The sequence below is a fragment of the Aquarana catesbeiana genome, linkage group LG12 (assembly GCF_042186555.1).
Source record: "Aquarana catesbeiana isolate 2022-GZ linkage group LG12, ASM4218655v1, whole genome shotgun sequence".
Classification (NCBI taxonomy): Eukaryota; Metazoa; Chordata; class Amphibia; order Anura; family Ranidae; genus Aquarana; species Aquarana catesbeiana.
In genome coordinates this window covers 167,992,896-168,016,505 of record NC_133335.1, presented here as the reverse complement: position 1 = coordinate 168,016,505, position 23,610 = coordinate 167,992,896, and the positions used below count along the sequence as shown (strand labels likewise).

Below are 23,610 nucleotides of genomic sequence, written 5' to 3'. Positions count from 1 at the left end.
AGTCTTCTAGTACTTGTCATACGTCCTAGAAGACTTTGGGAGAGAGAACTTCCACTTCCAATCGCCTAGGCGACCGGAACAGAAGTGGGTAAACAAATCTTCCTACATAAGTTGTACCTGATAACCTGCAACCATTTGTCCTGAACAGCCTTCTACAAAAACACAAAATCTGACAGAGGAAAGCAGGGGTTGGGAATCTGAATTCGCACACTGCACAGCTCGGAGCAGAATTCAGAGCTTAATCGAAGGGAAGGGACCCCCTCGATCTTTAAGGAAAACAAGCACAGCTGTAAGTAAGTCACAGGCTATGTGCTGAATCTCTCTCTTCCCCTAACACCCTTTTTCTCCTGGTATGGGAGTAAAGCTGTCAGAAGTGACTCGAGCTAAAAAAAAGGCAGCAAAGAGACGTTACACTTAGAGCTTTGGAGAGAGGCAAGTACCCCATATAGAAGGATGAGCTTTGTTCATATTTCATGTCTGAGGTTTACAACTATTTTATTCTGAATTCTGTGTTTATTACAAATTAATTAAAATGGTTGTAAAGGCTAAAATCTGTTTTTAAAAATAACAATATATTATACTTACCTGCTCTATGCAAATGGAATTGCACAGAGGAGCGGCCCCAAACCTAGTTATCTGGGGTCCCACACTGGTGATCTTGGGGGGCACTCCTCCAAGTGCCCCCCTAGCAAGCTGTTTGCTAGGGGGGCACTCGTGTAGGCTTAATCCCGAACTGGGTTTTGTGCATCCATAGATACAAACACAGTGCGTCTTGTCCCTGCTCTCTCCTCACAGGATTTTATTCACAGCAGCAGGAGCCAATGGCTCCCACTGTTCCCTCTCTGTCCTGAGAATGTAGGAAGAGAGAGGAGAGCAGCTACAGACAGCCACAGCACTGGATCGAGGGAGGACTTGGGTGAGTATTTAGGGGGTGAGGGGCGATACTGCTGTTGGGACATTTTTTACCTTAAATGCATTAGACCCCTTTCACACCGAGGGCGTTTTGCAGGCGCTATAGCGTTAAAAATAGTGCCTGCAATCCGCCCTCAAACTGCTGCTCCATTGCCTCCAGTGTGAAAGCCCGAGGGCTTTCACACTGGAGCGGTGCGCTGGCAGGGCTTCAGGAAAAGTCCTGCCAGCAGCTTCTTTGGAGCGGTGTGTTTACCACTCCTGCCCATTGAAATCAATGGGGCAGCGGGGCTATACCGCTGGCAAAATGCAGCTATTGCGGCGGTTTTAACCTTTTCTCGGCCGCTAGCGGGAGTTAAAAGCGCCCCGCTAGCAGCCGAAATGGCCGCAAATCCGACGTTAAAACGCCGCTAAAAATAGCCGACGATATGGGTAAAAATGTCTTTATTTTTCCAACCACTTTAAATGCATATAACAACTGGTGCAAGTACCTAAATCTATCTTGATGCTGATCTCCCATAACCCCCCTCCCCATTCATCAGTTTTTACCCTTTGAAGAGAGGGGGGAGCACACTCAATTATTCAGGACTCTATTTCTATGTAAAGTGCAAATGTAAACCTGGTTTAAGTAGGGTTGAGAAATGGGATAACATCATCAATGTACCAATGCTCCTTTATTATCCAGTCACAGGATGGGCCTGTGTCCTAGGCCTGGTTGTATTGTTTTACTGCTGTGAGGTGTTGAACTTGGCTATGCATGTGACATGAATACTTATATGGTACGAAAATCTGAACAGAAAGACGCATCCTTAGGCTAGTAAGACAGTTTATGTAAATGTATAAAAATATATTTTAACTGTGACTTGCTTAGTGGCTTGCCTGAATCTGTAATAAAGATGTACCCATTGGCCTTACAGGTTGTGGGAGAAGAAGAGGATGTCAGCGTATATGACATAGCTGATCACCCAGATTTTCGTTTTCGAACTACAGACATTGTGATACGACTTGGGGGCACAGAGATTGATGTTCTTCCGGATGGCACCCAGGTAACCAGTTTGTTTTGGTGAAGCTGGGTGTAACCTGTTGCTGCATGTTATTAACCTCATACAGGGAGGTGGGTAGCTGCAGTCTAGTCCATATGTATAAGTAAAAGGAGGGGGAAGAAATTGTGCTAGGTGCAAAAAATATAAAAATGACAAAAGTGAAAAACCGTGAAGGAAATCCTGCAGCTAAAACACCAAAACCCCAATACAAAGGCACAAAAAGCATAACCAAAATAAAACAGTGTAGCGCTGGACTAATTATAAGGTGCACATATGTATTAACACATGTGGATTGTTTATGTTGTGACCTAAAATTAATAAATCACAAAATTCAATAATAAAAATTAATAAGTAAAATTAACTGGTGTGAAACCATACCCTAAAGGGGTGTATACAAGGTAAAACAAGTACAAATTACTAAACATGAAATTAAAGTTCATAAATGTGATAAGTGAAGAATAAGACGTCATCAGTGTCGAAACGTCAGTTGTGACGAAAGGGCTGTAGGGTCATAACTTTAACACGCATCGCGCATGCGCGTTTTCGTTTTAAAGAGCCGAGGAGTTTTATTTTTGTCACTTTGTAAGTGCTTTTATCCATAGACTTTTTGTATTGGATTCAAATAAATCAATTGATACTGGTCAATCTGCACTATTGGAGTCCCCTTTTTCTTTCTCTTGGGATTTGTGGCTCATTTATGCCTGGTCCATCTGGAAAGAAGCACAAGAAGGAACCCTGGAGAGTACCCCCTCTATACCGGTGCCCCCGTTACTGCAGGATTGATTGTCCAGCGAGGAGACCGACAGGTTAATCTGAGGAACCCATTGTGAGACATCTCCTGGAATCCGTCTTCCACTTCTAAGCCTGTTTTGACCCCCCTGAGTAAGGGCGGTCGCAGGCTTTCTGGTAAGCCTCCAACTGTAAGCGCCTGGTGGCGGGCTGCACTAACGGTGGATCCTGTAACCCCGGACCCTGCATTGGCTTTTTTTGTGGACTTGTTTTCTCATTTCACTATATATATGAATTTTATTCTTCACTTATCACATTTATGAACTTTAATTTTATGTTTAGTAATTTGTACTTGTTTTACCTTGTATACACCCCTTTAGGGTATGGTTTCACACCAGTTAATTTTACTTATTAATTTTTACTATTGAATTTTGTGATTTATTAATTTTAGGTCACAACATAAACAATCCACACGTGTTAATACATATGTGCACCTTATAATTAGTCCAGCGCTACACTGTTTTATTTTGGTAGTCCATATGTATATTTGACAAAATTTACATGCCATTACCAAGAATTATACAAAGATTTAGCAAACTGGACTGTCTGAATTTAGCAGTTGCAGTGTTCTATTGGGGCTCATGCACACTGCAAGTAAAAAAAGCTGCTTTTACAGGCATATTTCTCTGCGTAAAAGCTTGAAGAAGCTTGTGCTTTTTTTTTTTTTTTCTTTTTTTTTTTTTTTTTTTTTGTGCTTTTTTTTTTTTTTTTTTTTTTTTTTCACAAACCCCTCTCTCAGCTAATTTTTTCTTTATGCTTTGAGCTTTTAAACTTTTTTGCACGTTTTCGCGCACTTAGGCGTCTTTTCTTCTCTAAATTTCCTCTCAAAAAATGAGAGTTTGGTAGGGGGGTTTTTTTCTGCCTGTAAGAGCAAATGCTTGTAAACTCCTGAAAAAGCCATAGTGTGCATGGACACATTGGCTAACTTGGAGGGAAGTTTCCAAGCAGAAAAAAATGAGTGCTCACAAGCCTGCAGGAGCAGCTTCTTTGAGGTTCTTTGGGATGCAGTGTGCATGAAGGCTAAGTCTACAAAATGTATTCTATATATTGCATGCTGTGATGAATTCCCAACTCCCATTTTACTTACTGCTGTGTTAACTGATAAATGTGGGAGGGAACAACAGCTTCATAAAACTATTTGGTTTACCATCTATTGTAATATTTTGAATGAGAAGGGTAGAGCATAGTAGCCCTTGTAATCTACTGAAAAAGGTAGAAGTCCTGGAAGTCGCACATCTCTGCAAAACCCCATAAGAGGTGTATGACAGCCTCAGCCTGGGCTCCAATGCATTTCACTCCGCCCACAGAGCTTGGTCATGGGGATCATGTAGTGTAATGTAGTGTATTTCTATTGTATTTTCAGATGACAACTTTACCGATTAAATGAAAATCGTACGATCTGGTATACGGGAAAACATTTTTTGTGTTTTTGTCTGATCGGATAAACTGTCGTGATCGGCTCTCGAAAGCTCTGTACTAATGATCCGATTATTGTACGATCGCTTCTGAAGCAATTTTTTCATCCGATTTTCAGATCGTGTGTATGGGCCATAAGGCCGAAGTTCCACTGCAGCTTAATTACAATATATGAAATGGTTCCCCCAAGGGGTTCTTTAGAAGCAAATTAATTTGGTCAAAAATAATGATTTTTAATAAGTCTCTTGATTATATACCAAAATGGAATTCAAATTCATGAGTTTGTTTTAAAATATGAGCTCTGGTTACACATTAAAGGACATGTTCCATCATACATAGCGATATTATCACAGTGGAGCAAAACATTACATTACAGAATGCCAGCCACATTATTACCCCAATGCGTTTTTGACCCATGTAGTCGTGGTCTTCAGGGCTATTTTTATTCTAGAAAGATATATCAAAAAACTAAATTGTAACATAACATATAATATACAGGCATCTAATAATTGTATATTTACCACTAGAGAGTAAAATTGTGAAAATGTCCTATAACCAGAAGTTTGGTGATCCAGAGGCCTCCAGGGCCTCCCCCCAAGGCGGAATCAAGCTCCAAAGAGGCCACGCTCTTGGACGTTTCCAATTAATAACTGTAAATGAGGAGCGATCCCTAGGTTGGCACGATCCACCCTGTGGCTTCCAGCCCATCTTGGTCGGTTGGCTTTACCCAATGTTCAAATTTACTATTGGGCTGCAATGCTGGTGACAGTTCAGTGGTGGTTCACGGGCTCTAAATCCAATGCTGCAACTTGTTTGGAGGTGGTGTGTTTGGGTTATTTAGCTGCTGTTCTTTTCGCTTACAGGGTCCAGGGGTGTATGCGGAGGTCCCAGGGCCCATGCGAGCTACATGGAGGGTGTGGGAAGCTGCTAGATGGCAGATTATATGACCTAATCAGTGATCTCCAGTGCAACCACTGTTGGGGAATCCCAGCTTACCACAGTTCCGTACCCTTCCAGGCCCCCAAATATGGGCCAGATATGGTATTAAAGTTCTGAGTCATGTTATGCCCCAAGGTGTGCTATTATTGCTTTCTGAATTACTTCTTAAATACTACTTGCCCCAATGGAGTGCAGTTTAGGTATTTACAACTGCGTCACGCTGCTAGGGCCCAATTTCCCCAGTTGCCTCTCCTCCAGGCTGACCCTATTGAAGAACTTTTGTCCCCGGGAAGCCTTAGTAAACCCCTCTCAACTCTGTATGGAGCACTCCTGGGTACTGACTCCCCTAAGGTGGAAAAGTTGTGGGAGATGTAGCACAGAGATATACCATTACTAGATAGGGAGGATTGGGAGGACTGCATTGAACATGGTCCTTAACTGGTCATTTCTTCCAATGACAAGCTCATTCAGCCTAAATTCCTTCATAGAATTTATTACACGAAACTTGTATTTTCCCAAATCCCACCTGCTCCAGATGTAAAACACGTGGGTACATTTTTTTCACATGTTCTGGGAATGTCCAGTTATATCATCCTATTGGTCAGCGGTGTTCAACTAAATTAATCTGAGATTACAGCTGTCCGGTCCTGCCAGAGTTGGCCCTGTTGGGGTCCATGAGGATGCTCAGCGCTCTCATCATTCTAAATTACTAATTTCCTACCTTTTTTTTAATTTTATGCAAAAAAGGAGATTCTCCTGAAATGGATCTCGCCATCCCCTCCGGCCCTCTCATCCTGGGAGGCACTGATAGACGCAGCCCTGCCTATGTATAGGATCACATATATTAATAGGGGTTTCCGGTGGAAGTACAACAAAGTATGGGCCCCTTGGTCTTCTACCTAAGCTTTCATCTGGTGACTCTCTTCTTCCGATTTTATTACATTTCATTTTTGCTTTCTCAGACTGAAATGCCCTTCCTGTTGATTTTATTTTCTGTATACTTGGGACAGTGGTATTTGTCAAGTTACCATATGTTTTCCTCATGCTACCTCTGTACACTTACGTAAATGTATTTGCTCAAAACTTCTGTTCTGTGTCAATTGTTATATAGTACTGTGTTTACCCTGTATGACAAAAATAAAGCACCTTTGATTGTTTTAAAAAAATAAATACATGAGTAAGTAATAGTCATACTTTAATAGTACTGACAGAGTGACCGAGAATACCAGGTACCAGGGGGGATATTTATAGTATTGTTCAAAATAATTGATTTTGATTTGTAAAATTTGTTATGTATCGTGTATATTTTTCACACTATTCATCTTGTATGTGTGTCTTATTTGAAGTTCCAATAAGAAGAGAGATATTATAATATATATATATATATATATATATATATATATATATATATATATATATATATATATATGTATGTATGTATATATATATATATATATATATGTATGTATGTATATATATGTGCATCTTCACTGGTCTTCGATGATGCGATGCATCCCGATTACTGACGCGTTCCCATTTCCGCTTGGGCCGCCTAGGCAGCCCTTCCTCCCTGCAATCTTTTCTGACACATCACAGGTCCCAGAAGATTGCCCGGCTATGCAGGAAAGTGCAGTGAGACATGCGCACCCAGCTGCAAGCTGTCACAGCTGGATACCCACAAGTAGTATTGCCAGCACCGTGGACAGGCAGGGGAGAGAATGGAGGGTTTGGATTGTGGGACAGGTGAGTGTCTTTTTATTAAAAGTCAGAAGATACTTTTTTTTGTAGGTGCTGAATTTTAATAAACAAAAAATTTACTGGAATTCTTTGAAATTAAAATAACCTCACTCCTTTTAAAGTGGAGTTCCACCCAAAAGTGGAACTTCCGCTCTAAGCACTCGCCCCTGACATGCCACATTTGGCATGTCATTTTTTTTTTTGGGAGGGAGTGTGTGTCCTCTTTTTTTTTTTTTTTTTTTTTTAGTGGGACGTCCTGTCCCGGCCGCCTAGGTGACTCCCCCCTCCCTGCCAACGATCTTTTGGGACACAACACAGGTCGCAGAAGATTGGTTGACCAATGGCAGAGCAGAGTGAAGCCATAAGCTGTCACTGCCGGGTGTCACTGCCCACAGTAGACAAGAGGAGGGGGAGAGGAGCGAGGCTCCGTGCGGCCGCATCGATGGACCGTGGGACAGGTGAGTGTCTGTTTATTAAAAGCAGCTAAACTTTTTGTAGCTGCTGACTTTTAATCAACTAAAAAACGGGTGGAACTCCGCTTTAAAAAAGTGCACTACAGGGTACAGGAATTCACACACACGGCTGCTGGGAGGTCAGGAGGGATTAGAATCCACAACTGACAAACAGCCCTGTGAAGTTCCCTGTACTGTCTGTGCTGACATTTCTCTGGGCTCCCCCGTTTGCACCTTCCAGCACACTAGGAGTTAACACAGTGGAATGTGCAAGGGGGGGGATGGTCAGCATAGAGCACGTGTAGGAGCCAGTGTAAGTAGAGAATAAAAACGCATTTGTACTCTACATACTGCTGTTAAAATACCTGTGTGGTAAGAAATGCAGAGTTATAATCCATTAAGTGCCCACCGCTGTATGTGCATTTTAAAATATATGCAGCTTCATACCTCATTTCTTAGTGTGTGTATAACTGTATATGCCGCTCATGTGACTGTCCGGCCCGTCTCTCGCCTCTCCTAACATCAGTGGGAGTTCCCGCCCACCGACTGTAGCTATCAGATTAGAAGAGGCGGGGCTGACGTCAGGGGAGACGGGCCGGACCTGGCAGTCACATGAGCGGCATATACAGTTATACACACACTAAGAAATGAGGTATGAAGCGGCATATATTTAAAAAAAACACACATACAGCGGTGGCCACTTAATGGATTATATCTCTGCATTTATTACAAAAGTTATTTTGACAGACCCGCTCAGATCGCTCTTCCGGGAGGGGCGGGGCAAGTCGGGATGACGCGTCGATGCCGCATCGGGGACACCCGGATCACGATGCATATGTGTGTGTGTGTGTGTGTATGTATATATAAAATTGGAAAATCGTGCATATTGGTGAAGAAATGAATTTGTAGTGTGTGTTTTAATATGAGTGGAAGTCCTGACATAATAAAAAAGAATAAAGTGAAAATTGGGTATATGTGAGCATTATCTATGTTCATTTAATTTCTTCACCAATATAAACTATTTTTCTAAATTATATATATATATTTGTGTATATGTGTGTGTAAAAAAAAAAAAAAAATAATAATAATAATTGGAACTTCAAATAAGACACACACAAGACAAATAGTGTGAAAAATATACATATTAGATGAACATATTTTAAAATTAAAATCAATTAATATGAACAATACTATAAATATCCCCCTTTTTCTGGTTATAGGACATTTTCCCAATTCTACTGTCTAGCGATAAATATACCATGCTTACGTATGTAGATGCCTGTATATTATGATATGTTTAGAATTCTGAGTTTTTGATATATCTTTCTAGAATAAAAATCCCCCAAGACCACGACTACATGGGTCGAAACGTGTTGGGGTATTAATGTGGCTGGCATAATGTAATGTTTTGCTCCACTATGAGAATATCGCTCTGTATGATGGAACATGTCCTTTAATGTGTAACCAAATCTCACATTTTTAAACAAACTCATGAATTTGAATTACATTTTGGTATAATGTATATATGACTTTTATTAAAAATCATTATTTTTGACTAAACTTGCTGCTAAAAAAAAACCCTTGGGAGAACCATTCCGTATTGCAATTATCTGCGATGTGCAGCCCCTACTATCTCTCATGCGTGCTTTCTTATTTAATAATTACAATATTTACTAATCTAAAGATCCCTTTACAGATCAGGAATGTCTTTCTCTTTGGGTAAAGCAGGGTGCACCAGAAGGACAATACTTCTTTCAAATTCAGGTTTCCATATCCACTAATATTTTTGCACACAACTGATCGGTTGCGTACAAAGGGGAGGACGTGGATGGAGTGGGTCTGTCACTGCTAACCGGAAAATGTTTTGGTGTGCAAAGGGATCAGCTGTGTGCAGGTTCACTAACAGTATGGGGAAGTTATATTACCTGGAGGTTGCCACGAACGCAGCTATGGGGGAGAAGGGAACAGAACCTTAGAGCAGTTTCAGGGATATGCAAGTGACTACTGACTCTAGTTAATGAATACATGCTGCAGCCACATAAAATTGTGCAAGAAGCTTTGGCTCTGGTCTCATAGATGTTATGCATGTGCTGGCTTCCAGGTTTTATTTAAAGTGTATGTATAGCCAAAACTTTTTTTTTTTTCTTGGTTTGGCTAGCGTAGGTAAGGGTTAGAACTCCTGCCAGCCTATTATTGCTGTCTGTCCCCACTAGGTAGGTTAACACTCCTAAATGTTGCCACCATAGTTAAAGTGCCAGTTATCCAAGTTGGAATTCACCTAATTTGTCGCATCTCTGAGGCAGGAAACAAAGGGAAATCTCCTTAACAGAACACGCAAAAAGTAAACTGAACTTTCCTACTCTATCCTAAACTAAAAAAAAAAAACTTTTTTAAAAACTTGCATATGTGTTACAAAAGTTTAAAATAAAATTGACATAAAACCGTTATTCTGTCTAATATTCTCTCTGTTGCCGTTGACCTCTAGCCCTCGGTGGGACAAGTGGCTCGTGTAAACACCGATAGCAAGATACAAGTTATTTGGGCTAACAACTCTAGGTCCATTCTTCTTCCAACGGTAAGAATGTTGAACGTCACTGCTTAATCTTTATGCAAGGATTTCTCTGTCCAGTTGCAATTATGTACTCTTAAAAAAAAAAAAAAAAAAAGGGGGGGGGGGGGGATGTTTTAAATCTAGGCTAGCCATACACAAATCGGTTTCTCCATCCACGCTAAATAGCTCGGTTGGAGGAGTCTCCCCTGCCGACTATTTCATCAATTGGCATACTTGGCTTTCTGAATACCTGAACAGTGACTGCACCTATTTCAATGCAGCCACTGTTTGGCTAATAATGTTCCACTGGCTCCTGATTTTTCAGTTGATTGTCGAGTCAGCTGGTGTCGACAGGACTGTGTATGGTAGACTTAAGCGATAACTAAACATGAGAGCAAAAATGCTGTATATTAATGCTTATTATTCTGTGGTGGCTGATTTAATTTCATTATTTAATTTTTTTTTTCAAGGTAAGAGCATTTTTAGAAATGCTGTGTTCTTGTCACTTCCTGTGAGCTGCACCAAAGAATGTCTTAACTATCTTTGGTAAACTACCAGTTGCCCTGCTCCCCATGTAATGAAGGTGAAGAGATTTGGACACGTTTGTTAACCATATCTGGAAAGCCTAGGGTAACAATCGGGTCTCCTTCTTTTATAGAGGTAGTGGAAAAGTGATACAGCCACTCAGAGACAGGAAGTGTTATTTGCAGGATTACCTAGTGAAAAAAGTAAAAGAAGCCTGAAAAAAAAAAGAAAACAAATGCAGGCACCACATAAGGACTAGTAAGATGTAATATACTGTATTACACTTTGAGTGTAACCTGCATTGTTCTAGGTTGACCAAGTGGAAAATGCTATTTTAAAGTTGGTTAATGTTTAGCTTGTCTTTATGGTACCAGTGTACCTAGAAGCAGCATTTGTCCACAATAATGCTGCAACACTTATCTGAAGTGGTCGAAATGAATGCTGGAAAATCGGTGATCATGTTCTTGAAATATTTCTTGGCCAAATTAAAATTAACATACGCACATTCCGATGTTTTGTTTATAACCACCTGCTGTCCAGGGAAATTTTCATATTTTTCACATACGTGTTAAAAAATCAAGTTATTTTCTAGCAAAAAAGCTGGAACCCCCAAACATACATTTTCTGGAAGCCGGGGCCCTGGAGAGTGAAATGGTAGCTGTTGCAAATTTTTGAAAATATACTTAAATGGATTTTAGTGCAAGCAAACAAGATGTAATACCCAATTCTTAGTAAAATATAAAAGATGGTGTTGAGTCCAATAAATCCCAAACATGTCGATTTAAAATTTTGCACATGCAACAAACTACAGTGCCTATAATTGTCCATAGGTGGTTTATAATAATGTGGTGGTTAACCCTCACATGTACCCAGTGAAGTGACTAGCAGTAGGCGATACACAGAGATAAAACAAATCCTCCTACTCCTAAGTTGTAGCTGTGTATCTGCAGTAAAAAAAAAAATTTCCATAGATCAATCTGAAAGCAAACAAAAGAAAGGAGTTCTCTTTTAGATCTATGGGGGGGGGGGGATCTGAAGTATTTACACAGCCAACAGCTCTGAGCCCTGATTGGAAGGAAGGATCACACCTCCCATCACACTGTATGGAGAAAAAGCACAGTTGTGGATTTCAGTCACAGGCTGAGTGCTGCAGCTCCCTCCTTCTTTACCATTTTAACTCTTGGTTTCAGGAAAGGCTGCCGGAACTGTCATGCAGAGGAAATGGGCAGCAGAGCAAAATTACACTCAAAGCTTTGGAGAGAGACAAGTACACTATAGGAGGATGAGCTTATTTCAGATTTCCTGTCTGAGGTTTGCGACCACTTAAAATGTTTTTATTTACACTTTTTTTTTTTTTTTTTTAAATTCATTTAACTTTATTACGATTACGTTCACAGGGGGGGGGGGGGGACAAACCCATTTGTGATAGCTTTGGGCAGGTGACAGGTACTCTTTATGGAGACACCTGATGTCTCCCCTGCCTTCCAAAGCGGCTTACTAAGCACAGATTATGTTCAGTTAGCTGATGGCTCTGAAACTGAGAATTACAAAACCATTGTCACTTCCAGGTTTATTCATTACAGAGGAGGTTGGGGAAGGATGATTCTTCATCATTGTGGGAAGCCATCCCAATACTTTACTGCAGTCCTGGGCTCCCCAGAGAAATGGTAGAGCCTGGGAACCACCACTGGGGTGGGAGGAATGGGGCATCCGCAGTGCTGTAAAAGTGATTGGGCATTTTTTACAGCCGATTGGCAGCTAAAGGTTACCAGGATCACAGCTGCAAACCACTTGCTGATGGGACATTTTGATACATATGTCGGTCAGCAAGTTGTTAAAAAAAAAAAAAAAAACACAAAAAACAGCTAAAAAATATGTGAAAATACCCATTGTCCAAAGGCAATCCCGAGGGAGGGAACCCAGACGAGAACAAAGGAGAAATGCGGCTCAATGGGTAAGCCTATTTATTCAGAAGCAGAATAATGCATCCAAATATACTACAAAGTGGTAAAATTATCCCAAGAGTCGGACTCTCTCCCCTGCATTTCTTCCATCAGCATGGAGTCATTTATTATATCTACACAGCAGGATAGGGGAGGTGAGCATGTGAACTTCCAGAGTCTCGAGATGAGCTAGTGGGGGATTGAGAGATGGACTCCTCCATAGATCTTATTATGCACCTGAAAAATCGTGGACCAAAATGGTTGGACTAGGTCACAGTCCCACCAGATATGCCTGCTTGGGATTTTAGAGCAGCAGAGGAAGTGCTGTTTACTTGACAAATTAAAATATAATTTTTTTTTATAGTTTTAAAGTGGTTCTAAAGATTAAGGCTTTGTTTTTGTTTTTTCTTACCTTAATGCATTCTCTGCATTGAGGTAAAAACCTGTGCCATTGGTCCCCTCAGCCCCACCTTATACTTACCTAAACCCGATCTCTATTCAGCGCTGTGCCCAAGAGCAGCAAATCTCTGGTCTCTCTCACTCCTCACTGGGCAGATTGATAGCAGTGGGAGCGATTTGGCCAGCGCCCTCCGTGTTGCCAAGATATGGTCAGCCACACAGCGCATTTTCAGCCAACGTATGCTTGCCTAATTTGATGTGGGGTTGGACCGCCTAGCGACAGTAATGCCAGATCCTAACGGCTTTTCTTTATCGATTGTCCAAGTACCTTCACACAATACTTGTGGACCAGAGGGACTGCCCCATAGCACCGGTTAAGTAGTTTTGAGTTGCCATTACTTCTCAGGTGCAACTGAGTTTTATTCACTGTATACTGTGCTGTTTTGGTGGAACTATGATGTCATATTACATCAGAGGGTGGGGGTGGCACCTTTTCTCAGTTTTTTTTTTTTTTTTTTTTATTTATTTTTATTGCTGGTCTGAACCATTGCACATTGCGATGTGATCATTCTACAGTACAACGTTTGGACATTACTTGATCCATGATGTGCTGGCAAAGATGTACATTGAGGGTAATATTGAGGACACAATCTTTCTTTTGCTTTTTTGTTTTTCCCAAAGATGTCTCAGTTTCATAGAGCACAAGTTGTTTCCCCTATCGTTTTGTTCAAATCCCAAAGCTAAAATGGAAAAAAATTTGCAGCACTCTTGATGGGATCCACAAACTCAAAGCGGAGTTCTGGCCGAATTATGACTTTTAAAATAAAAATACCTATAGAATACTCATGCCTCGTGCAATGTAACAAATGTATGCTGTAAACTATGCCCAATTTTCTATTTGTGCAGCATAGTTTTCTTACTTTGTGAAGTATCTGCACATTGCGGCCATCTCCAGTGTGGGCATCTGAAGCTGCAGGGTCCTTCCTGGATTCTGTGCATGCTGGCTACCCAGAATGCATTTGCTGATGTGCAGTGGGGTACAATCTTGGTCAGCTTGACATGGCATGGCTCCAGTAACCTTTAACTTTGGCTTCTATGGGAAATCTTGGTCAGCTTGACATGGCACTGGAGCTGTGCCATGTCAATCTGAACAAGATTTTCCATTGACGCCAATGTTAAAGTTTATGAGAGCAGTGCCATATCAAGCTGACCAAGATCACCCAGGAGCCAGTGTAAAGCTGGAAATGACGTACGGCGCAGCGGCCCCTGAAGGAGAGGAAGTGAAATTAGATATAGGCATAAATCGGGTAGGTGTACAGAAAAAAAAAAAAAATTGCCAATTCATTTTAAGGATGCACATTAGTGCTGCATGGTGAGGAGTGAAAAATGTGGGTGGAACTCTGAAAAAAAAAAATTAACCTTTTCTTTAAAGCAATCTAATATATAGAGTACAAAAGGCATTAAAAGCCTCTACTTTGTCTTGTGGAGCTTGAATTACTTATGCTACTTGTCTTGCTTATGTATCCAGATGTCCTATAACCCCCCACCCTTCACTAAGCACCACCATTCAAGAATTATCTTTCCTTATAAGGTTCTCTCTGTGGCGGTCCTTTCTTAAGTTATTTTTCCTGCATGGTTTTTGTCAAGGGTTGTCCTGGAAGAGGTGATTATTAATTATGGCTGACGGTATTTCCATTACTTTTTTGTAAAAGATCCATATTCCTGCCCTTATAAGCGTTTAAAGTAACCACAGTCATGAAATCTGAACAAAGCACATACAGTATATCTAGTATTTACGTGTCTCTCTAAAGCTCTAAGTGTTGTTTCTCTCTGGTGCTTTGTTCCTCGGTTATCAGCATGAGTTAAATTTGTGATGAGGAGGGAGCTCAGCACAAAGTTTGTCTATTCAGAACACAGCTCTGTATCCTTCCTTCATTACTGTGCAGTATGTGTAGGGGGGTGTGTCCCTTTCCTTCAATCAGCTCACACACTGTAACTGCAGCTCTCCACCCCTTCCCCTCTGCTCCTCACAGATGCAGAAGTATTTTATCAAAAATCTGCACTTTTGAAAGGGATGTAGGGAAGAGAAGACTGCTGTAATTTGTCCTATTTAAATTACACTAAAATTATGATTCTGGTACAAAGCATTCCAAAGTTATTTACAAATGAAGTAAACTGTTTTTATTTTTTTTATTTTGCAAGTTTTTTTGTTTTTTTTTTTTTCAATGTGATGCATGTAAATTATATGTTAAAGGTGTAAAAATATTAACGAACAAAGCAAACAAAAACAAAAAAAGTTTAAATACTAGTTAATAAAATTGAAACAAAAATTGGTTGAAGTAGATGGACTTGTGTCTTTTTTCCACCAGACTATGTAAAAAAAAGAGAAAATTCTAATTGAATGAAAATGAGAATTGGAGGAGTTGATAAGAGCCCTTTCACACTGGGGCGGGGGGCGGCGTCGGTGGTAAAACGGTGCTATTATTAGCGGCGGTATGCAGCCGCTAGCGGGGCGGTTTTAACCCCTGCTAGCGGCCGAGAAAGGGTTAAATACCACCCCAAAGCGCCTCTGCAGAGGCGCTTTGCCGGCGGTATAGCCGCGCCGTCCCATTGATTTCAATGGGCAGGAGCGGTATACACACCGCTCCGAAGATGCTGCTGGCAGGACTTTTTTTACCGTCCTGCCAGCGCATCGCTCCAGCGTGAAAGCCCTCGGCAGCGGCACTTTCGGGTCGGTTTGCAGGCGCTATTATTGGCGCAATAGCGCCTGCAAACCGCCCCAGTGTGAAAGGGCTCTTAGGGCTGATTAGAGTAAACTGAGGGTTAATAGGGGTAAAACAGGAACATTTAATTAAAATGTCGGTTGCTTTAACTGACATCTGTAGATCGAAGTTCATCCATTTGATCTGTAGATGAATGAACAGAAAGGGACTTTCTCTGTGTACTCTACAATGCAGCTGTGATTAATCAGAGCTGAATTGCCGTGTACTGGGACAGTGGGGCTCCCGGCAGCGCCCTGTGTACAATAACTTTTTTCAGGGCATGTGTAGAATGCCCAACGTCTGCAACTGGTTAAAGTCGGGATGGTTTCAGAGCCTGGACCGGCTGAGTGACGTCAGCCGACAGCGGACTTTATCCTGCTATTGGCTGAATATGGGTCACAGTGTTACAAAACTTAAATGCACTCACATGACCCACAGGAGAAGTAGGGCCAAAAGATTTTGGCTCTACTTCTCCTTTAATAGGTGGCAGGGAGCTTTTTATGGAAATACCATTACTAAAAAGTTATGGAACTGCAGTCGGTTTTGGGACACGCACACCTGACACACTTTTTTAACGAGGAAGATGACCCTTGTTCATTTTTACAGATTCCTTGTCACTTTCCTGCTCATTGGACAGAAGTAACCATGCTTATTTATAATCCAGTGAGCAGATTGGAGGAAGGTTGGTTATACTAGAAGGAACCAGGAAATAGTGGTGCCATTTAACTGTGCAACGTGGCATAGTTGTATGGATCACAAAACAGGCTGGCTGGAATTAATAATCCTTTGACAGTAAAAACAGAGCAGTTTTTGCATTTTGTTTGTTTCTAGCAGTTTCCTTTTAGTTTTGCCTTTTAACAACTTCCCGCCTGGTCTATAGCAAAATGACGGCCGGGCGGTGGTTCAGTTATCCTGACTGAGCGTCATGACGTGCTTCAGGATAACAGCTGCCGCGCGCCCGTGGGGGCGCGCATCATGGAGATCGGTGGAGCGGTGTGTCAATCTGACACACCGCTCCACCGATCTCGGAAAGAGCCTCCAGCTGATCACGATGTAAATAGAAAGAGCCGTTGATCGGCTTTTCCTCACTTGCGTCTGTCAGACGCGAGTAGAGGAGAGCCAATTGGCGGCTCTCCTGATGGGGGGGCTCTGCGCTGATTTGTTTATCAGCGCAGCCCCCCCTCAGATGACCACAGTAGACCGCCAGGGAAGTGGGCAACATGTGGATGGCCAGGTATGTACCCCATGGTCATCCACATGTGCAAATTATGCCCGATCTGTGCCAATCAGTGGGCACTGGCACCAGTATGTACTAACAGGCATCAGTGATGCCCAGCAATGTCACCCATCAGTGTCATCAGTGGCGCCCATCCATGCCACCTATCAGTGCCCATCAGTGCCGCCTATGAGTGCCCGTCAGTGCAGCCATATCGGTGCCCATAATTGAACGAGAAAACATACTTATTTACAAAAATTTTTAACAGAAACTAAGAAAAACTTGTTTTTTTTCAAAATTTTCGGTCTTTTATTTGTTGCTCAAAAAATAAAACTCCCAGAGTTGATCAAATACCACCAAAAGAAAGCTCTATTTGTGGGAACAAAATGATAAAAAAATTGTTTGGGTACAGTGTAGCATGACCGCGCAATTGGCATTCAAAATGCGACAGCGCTGAAAGGTGAAAATTGGCTTGGGCAGGAAGGTGTCTAAGTGCCTGGTATTGAAGTGGTTAATGACTTCATTTTAAATTGTTTAAAATGAAGTCATTAACCACTTGTACTCAGCTGATAAAAAGGCACTGATGTGACATGTCTGATTCCTAAGAAATAGGAAAAAGTACTCACCTATACAATCTTTCCACCACGAACATTTAGTTAATGACGAAAACCGTAGGAAGGAAGAGTAATTCAATTTGATACTTTTGGAATCTAAGACAGTCAGGCCAGTAAAATGATGTTGCTGCCCCAAATTTGCCAAGTTACTTATTTTAAAATCTTGACATTTGGACTTGCTTTTTGTAGTGTTAATATATCGAGTGGCGCCTTCCAAACTATGTTGAAGCACATACATTAATTTCTTTCCTTTATCGGTAGAACAATTGTAGATCTAATTTCACACACGACCAAATCATGTTGAAGCCCTTTCACTTTTAAGTTTTTGGATGGCTAGCAGAAAGTGGAATGCATGGAGAATAGCCTCAAATATTAAACATATCATTCGAAAAATTAGGTGCACCCATGGAAATTGTTGACTTTTCCAGCACATTTGAAAAGGTCAACATTAGATCTTTATTCAAACTATATAAAATATCCATATGTTGACTATAATGTGCCACTTGTATAACAAGCTATTGATTTAAAAGGATTCTTTATAGGTGGCATTTTTGAGCCACAATTCACATAAACACTAGTAAAAAAATAGTGTTTTTTTGTGAGTTGCGCCTCAAAAATCCCACCTATAAAGTATCGTTTTGAGTCCGTTGTTTGTTCAAACTATGTCTACAGATAAACGTGAGTAATATGGGGCCCAAAATCACCAGCAGCCGTTTGTAAAAAAGCAAACAGTTCTCTATTCCTTCAAACAGGTCAACATAAAAAGCTTCCTTCAGCAGAAAAAGGCAAATAAACAGTTCAGATTAAGCCCAAAGGAACCACTTGACTGGCTCACCACAAATCTCTTGATCCCACACTGGGGTAGGTTCCTCTGTTTCAGGGTGCTGAATAGGCTGCAGGGGTTCAGGAACAAGTGTGTACGTTCCAAGAGCAATTCACTTTGCTCAAAGCTCGTGAATTCCTCCACACTGCCTCACTGACACAGGTGCTGATTTCACCCTGCTGCCTTTCAAGCCTCCCTTGCCTAGGTAGTCAAGATTTGGAGGTTCTTCCCACCCAAATCTCTTCAAACCTCCTGAAATTACAAGTCCCTAATACAGACTTATCAAACCAGAGAGTACTGGAAATCAGTCCTCTCTCTAGCCAAACTCTCCCAGAATTCCTCCCACTGCATGGATGAGGACCCCTGAGTACAGGAAAGTCTTCAAAACTGTCCCCCTTAAAGGGACCACAACTCAAATAAGGGATACATGTACCTTCCTTCCAGGACACATTCCTGATGTCCGGTACAGGGTATGCCCTCTATTTCTTTTTTTGGGCCCATCCTTTGTGGATTTTCTAGTGTGCTTAATATCATTATCGTGTTAAAAGATCAATATCTGGTTTTAAATTCAGCATTCAGATAGATGCCTCGCATTCTACTAAACACAGTGGGGGTTGATCTACTAAAACTGGAGAGTGTAAAATCAGCTTCCAGGTTTTTTGTCAAAGCTTAATTGAACAAGCTGAAAATAGATGCTACCTGGCTATCACACAGCTTCACCTGATTTTGCACTCTTTGATTTTAGTAAATCAACCATGCGCAAAGGTCACACAAAGCAACTAGATTCAGTGGTCAGACATAGCTGCATCTAAAAAGGAACAACCTTTCCACCCTTACACGAAACTCTAATACCCTCTCTTCCTCTCCCTTACATACGAACAAGGCAAGGAGCTCTGCGGGCAAAAAAAAAAAAAAAAAGTAAAGAAATCAAACCCTACTACCAAGTAATGGGTACATTTATAAAGCGAATATGCGGTTTTTCAAATTATATTATATTAAAAAACAGTGATGGCCTCTAATCCATATAGATTTCTGCCGAATAGTAATAGAAACCTATCCTGTTGATCTCTGCCTGTATGAATCCACCATTCGGCCTCCAAAATTACATTACCTTACCTTTCCAATCCATCAAAGTTGGACATGTGGTCCGTTTCCTCAACCTGGATATTAATATTTTAGCTGCATTTAATAGATGTGGAATAATACTTTTTTATAAAAAAAAAAAAAAAAATTTAATGGAGGAAGGCATCCCATGAAAAAAAAAAGTGTAGAGGTGAGAATTCTATGGGTCTACAAGCCATATGTTTTAATCCATGTGGCAATCGCCTCCCAGAATGGTTTAAGCTTAGGACAAGGCCACCATAAATGGAGGAATGTGCCCTGTTGCGCACATCCCCTCCAATAATTAGCATCTGCTGTTGGATTCATCTGTGCTAAATGGACGGGAATCTGATACCGTCTAGCAAAGAATTTTGTGTATCTCTTGTGTATGGGAACTTATGAAGATAAAATTAGTCGATTTAATCAGATCTCTGGGAGCCTGGGGGAGGGATGGTGACACGACATGTGGTAAATTTGCCCCATGTGGAATGTTAACCCCCCTGAGAGATCTGACATAGAAGATGGGAAAGGTACCTATGTTGGAGTGAAGATACCATCAATTTGTGTTTTTTCAATAAGCTGAAACCCTTGATGAGGACGTCAAACTCTCTTACTGTATTTGAATTTATGTGTGTACATACATCTAGTGCCAGACATTTGTTGTCACAAATGTACAGATTGGTCCTTGGGACACAAAATAAAATGGTTCCCTATTTTATTAGAGGATGGGAAAGAGAATTAGAGCAGGGTTTTACTACGGCACAAATTAAGAAGCTTATTGACTCAACGCACTCTACGTCTATGAGTTTACAGGTCCAAGAGATGTCGTAGCATTTTTGGACAGGTGGTATCGGACCCCAGTTAGCTTGGCACAGATGTATCCAATGGTGGATGCCAGATGTTGGAAGGGGTGTGGGCAAAAAGACACCTTTCTCCATCTATGGTGGTTATGCCCCAGGATTAGAGTATTTTGGGAAGTGATCGCCCCATGGGTCGAGAGGCTATCCTCCGGACCCATGGAGTTCACGCCTTTAAATTTTCAATTCCACGGGTCCCCAATGTCTATCAGATCCTATAAGAAAAGTATTATCTCGCAATTATTGAATGCTGCCAAACTATTAATACCTAGGCTATGGAAACAAACTAGATGTCCAACTTTGTTGGACTAGAAGAGAGAGGTGAATTTAATAATGGAGGCTGAAAGATGGGTGCATACAGTGAAAGATAGAAAGGATAAATTCAGGGATAGGATGGGAACACTGCTCTATAGAGATTGGATAGAGTAATAATATATAGAGCCGCATAGACTCCGGGTTCGGATGCTGGTCCCGTGGGGGGGGATTTTCACTTTTTTTTTTTTTTTTTTTTTTTTTTTCTTTTTTCCTCTTTCCTTCCTCTCCTTTCTCTGTCTTTCTCATCTTTCTTCCAGGTGATATATATAGGAGTATAGAGTAGTACACATGATTTTTTTTAATGGGTGGTGTGACGAACGCGGGTGTCAGATCCCTGCCCTCCTCGCTAACTTGCAACGAAGGACCAGCCAACCTCACACCACGCTGTCACTTGCGTAACAATGCCACTCTCAGCTGTGCCCAGCACAAAGATTTTCCAGCTTGCAGGACCACAATCTAGGTGCGAGCAGCCTGAGAGTGATTGTCACTGGGCTAATTACACAATTAACCCTTTAACTGCCACCACCCCCGTTTAAAAGACCGAGCCAGGGGAGACTCGTAATTTTAGCAATACCAATTATAATTTTAGAATAAGCATCTGCCACACACACTGCCACCACAGACAGGTCTGCTCAGAGTCTTACTCTACAACAGTAGCGCCCTTCAAGAGGCAGGTTCGTTTATAGCTTGCATTAAGAGCTTTAGAGACAAGGTTAACACTTTTCAACATAAGGGTTTATTATGAAAAGGTCAAAGTTGATGCAAATAAAACATTTACAGAAAAAAGATGTTTCAAAAAGATAGACAATATACAGCTACAAAGAAATAAGGTAGAATTGGGAAGGAAGAATACTTGCAATTAATGTCCGAGGGTTGATCAGAGTTCAATCGATAAGCTAGGTAATCGGTTCTCAACTTGGCAGATGTTTCTTCTTGGATGGTAAAAGGAGAGCTGACCATTGTCTTGGCATCTCCTCTTTTCTGTCAAATCAAAGGGGGTGTTGACAGCGACCAGTGACCAATCGTCTGGTCATCTTGTTTAGGGGTTGGTTGCTGGGAGGTGTCTACACTCATGACCACGTCCCAGGTAGATTTTGTGATACATATTCATATATCTGCATCTATAGTGTTTACAGACTGCAAATACCAATATTATTATTCAGCGTGAGATTTCCTTCAAAACAACACTAAACATGGCATATCTATAATGTATAGTCGGCTTAGGAGGAATCGGGGTACCAGTGGGTTCCCATATGACCTGACATAGGGGTGTCTGGACTTGAAACGTTACAAATTATCTGAGGAAACTAAATATGTCCATGTTATGGCTGTGCTATTACTAAGTCGGAAGTTATGAAACATGCTGAGATTTTATACTTATTCCACTGTTTTAAGCTGGATGTGTATTCAGACGTTTTACAACTGGGGCCTGTTAGGTCTCTGAATGGAGAGGGTGACAGTTTTACGACAGGCCTGAACACTCTGCCCTTTCAACAAGCTGTTTTTTACAGACCTAGCCTGGTTCTGTTTTCTGTGTTGAGATAACCTTTTCTATTGAACTTAAAAAGCTTTGAATTCCTAAGACAAGGGAGGAGGGAGTTCTGAGTTTTCTGTATTGTTACATGGTTAGCCAAGCTGTCATGGCTACTTCCACACAACATGGCAGCTAGCTACAGCTTTTCATGTCCAGTACATGATATCGTTACAGGTGGGAATTGATATTGGGAGGGGATAAGGAGAGGTGGACACAGAGGGGGGTGGGGGGTAGTGGGAGTAGATATGGCAAAGGGGAAGATGAAGTATATATTCACTTTTAGGTTAACAAGAAGTATGGCTCACAGAAGCCTCGTACATTTTTATTTTTTTTTTGTGTTTGTTGTTTAGAGTGAGACTGATATGGCTCAGAGAAGCCTCTTAATTTTTTATTTTATTTTTTTTTTTTTGTGGGGAGATAGCCGATGTGGACAAGGGTGCTTCTATTTTGATAAATATGAATATATGTGATATGAAGTCTGTTTTAATAGATATGTTGAAAATAAAATTTAATAATAATAAAAAAAAAAAAATAATCAGACTTTGAAAATGTGAAGAAGTAAAAGCATGACCCATCTTTCTCCCATTCTCTAATGAAATAAGGAACTGAGGTATGTTGGGCACTAAGAACCAATCCATACATTCGAGATAACAGATGTTTAGATTCTGGAATGTAGGCACAAAATGACTCAAAGGTATTGAGAGAACTGAAAGGCCTCACTCAAGGTTTTAATTTATAGAGGAAATATGCCAGTTGGTGGTATCTCCAAGTGACTAAAGGTATATTTCCGAATTGAGGCACTAGCTCCGCAAGAGGAGACAGAGTGCCCTGTGGAGCAAACTTAACAATTGTAGTGTTCCCATCAGAGCCCCATGCGCCTATAAATCCAGATTCTTCCCCAGGGGGGAACCAAGGATACCCTCCCAATGGTGCCAAAGGGGGATGTTTGAGGTGCTTATTTACCCAATGTGTTCCACCTGTCCCACAGAGACCAGGATATCCAAGTTAATGGGGACATCCATTCTGAGAGACCCCTAAAGGCTGCAGGAATCCAGGGTGCCCCTGCCAAATTCCTACCTGCCAATGTTTTCTCCAAGGGGACCCACAATTTACTTGAATAATCTTGGCACCACATCACAAGACGCACTAAGGACATAGCCTTATAATATAAGACTACGTCCAGAAGTCCAACCCCCCCCCCCCCCCCCTCCAATTTATGCCTACGTAGGATATCATGAGCCAGTCTAGGATGTTTGTCATTCCATACAAAGGTCAAAAAAGCCCTACGTGTGCATTTAAAAAAGCTCTGTGGGAGTGAAATGGGTACCGTATATAAAGTATAAATTATTCTAGGCAATATGGTCATCTTGAGCGCATTTATTCTTTCAAACCATGTCAAAAAGTGGACCCTTCAACCCTGCAAGTCCCTTAATACACCTGTTAGTAATTGGCCGTATTTAAGTTCATATAATAGTTTTGGGTCAGATGTAATATGAATCCCCAAATAAAAAAGGCAATCCGGATGCCAAATAAAGAGGAAGGAATGTTGCAGGGTGGTTGCCATAGCTGGGGGAACATGGCTCGGCAGAAGCACAGACTTCCCAAAATTGTATTTTTTTAAATTTAATAGCAAGCCCAATTTTATGAACTTCGGACATCAAAGCAGATAGGGATACCTGGGGTGT

General features: G+C 41.2%; 1 protein-coding gene across 1 annotated transcript in view; it reads left to right on the top strand.

The window, feature by feature from the left end:
- UBE2O (ubiquitin conjugating enzyme E2 O) overlaps positions 1–23,610 on the top strand; it is a 136,391-nt gene that overhangs the window by 87,377 nt on the left and 25,404 nt on the right. Inside the window, exons 12-13 of the mRNA XM_073606196.1 lie at positions 1,827–1,955; positions 9,771–9,860. Coding sequence (XP_073462297.1) covers positions 1,827–1,955; positions 9,771–9,860 — 219 coding nt within the window. The remainder of the gene's footprint in view (positions 1–1,826; positions 1,956–9,770; positions 9,861–23,610) is intronic.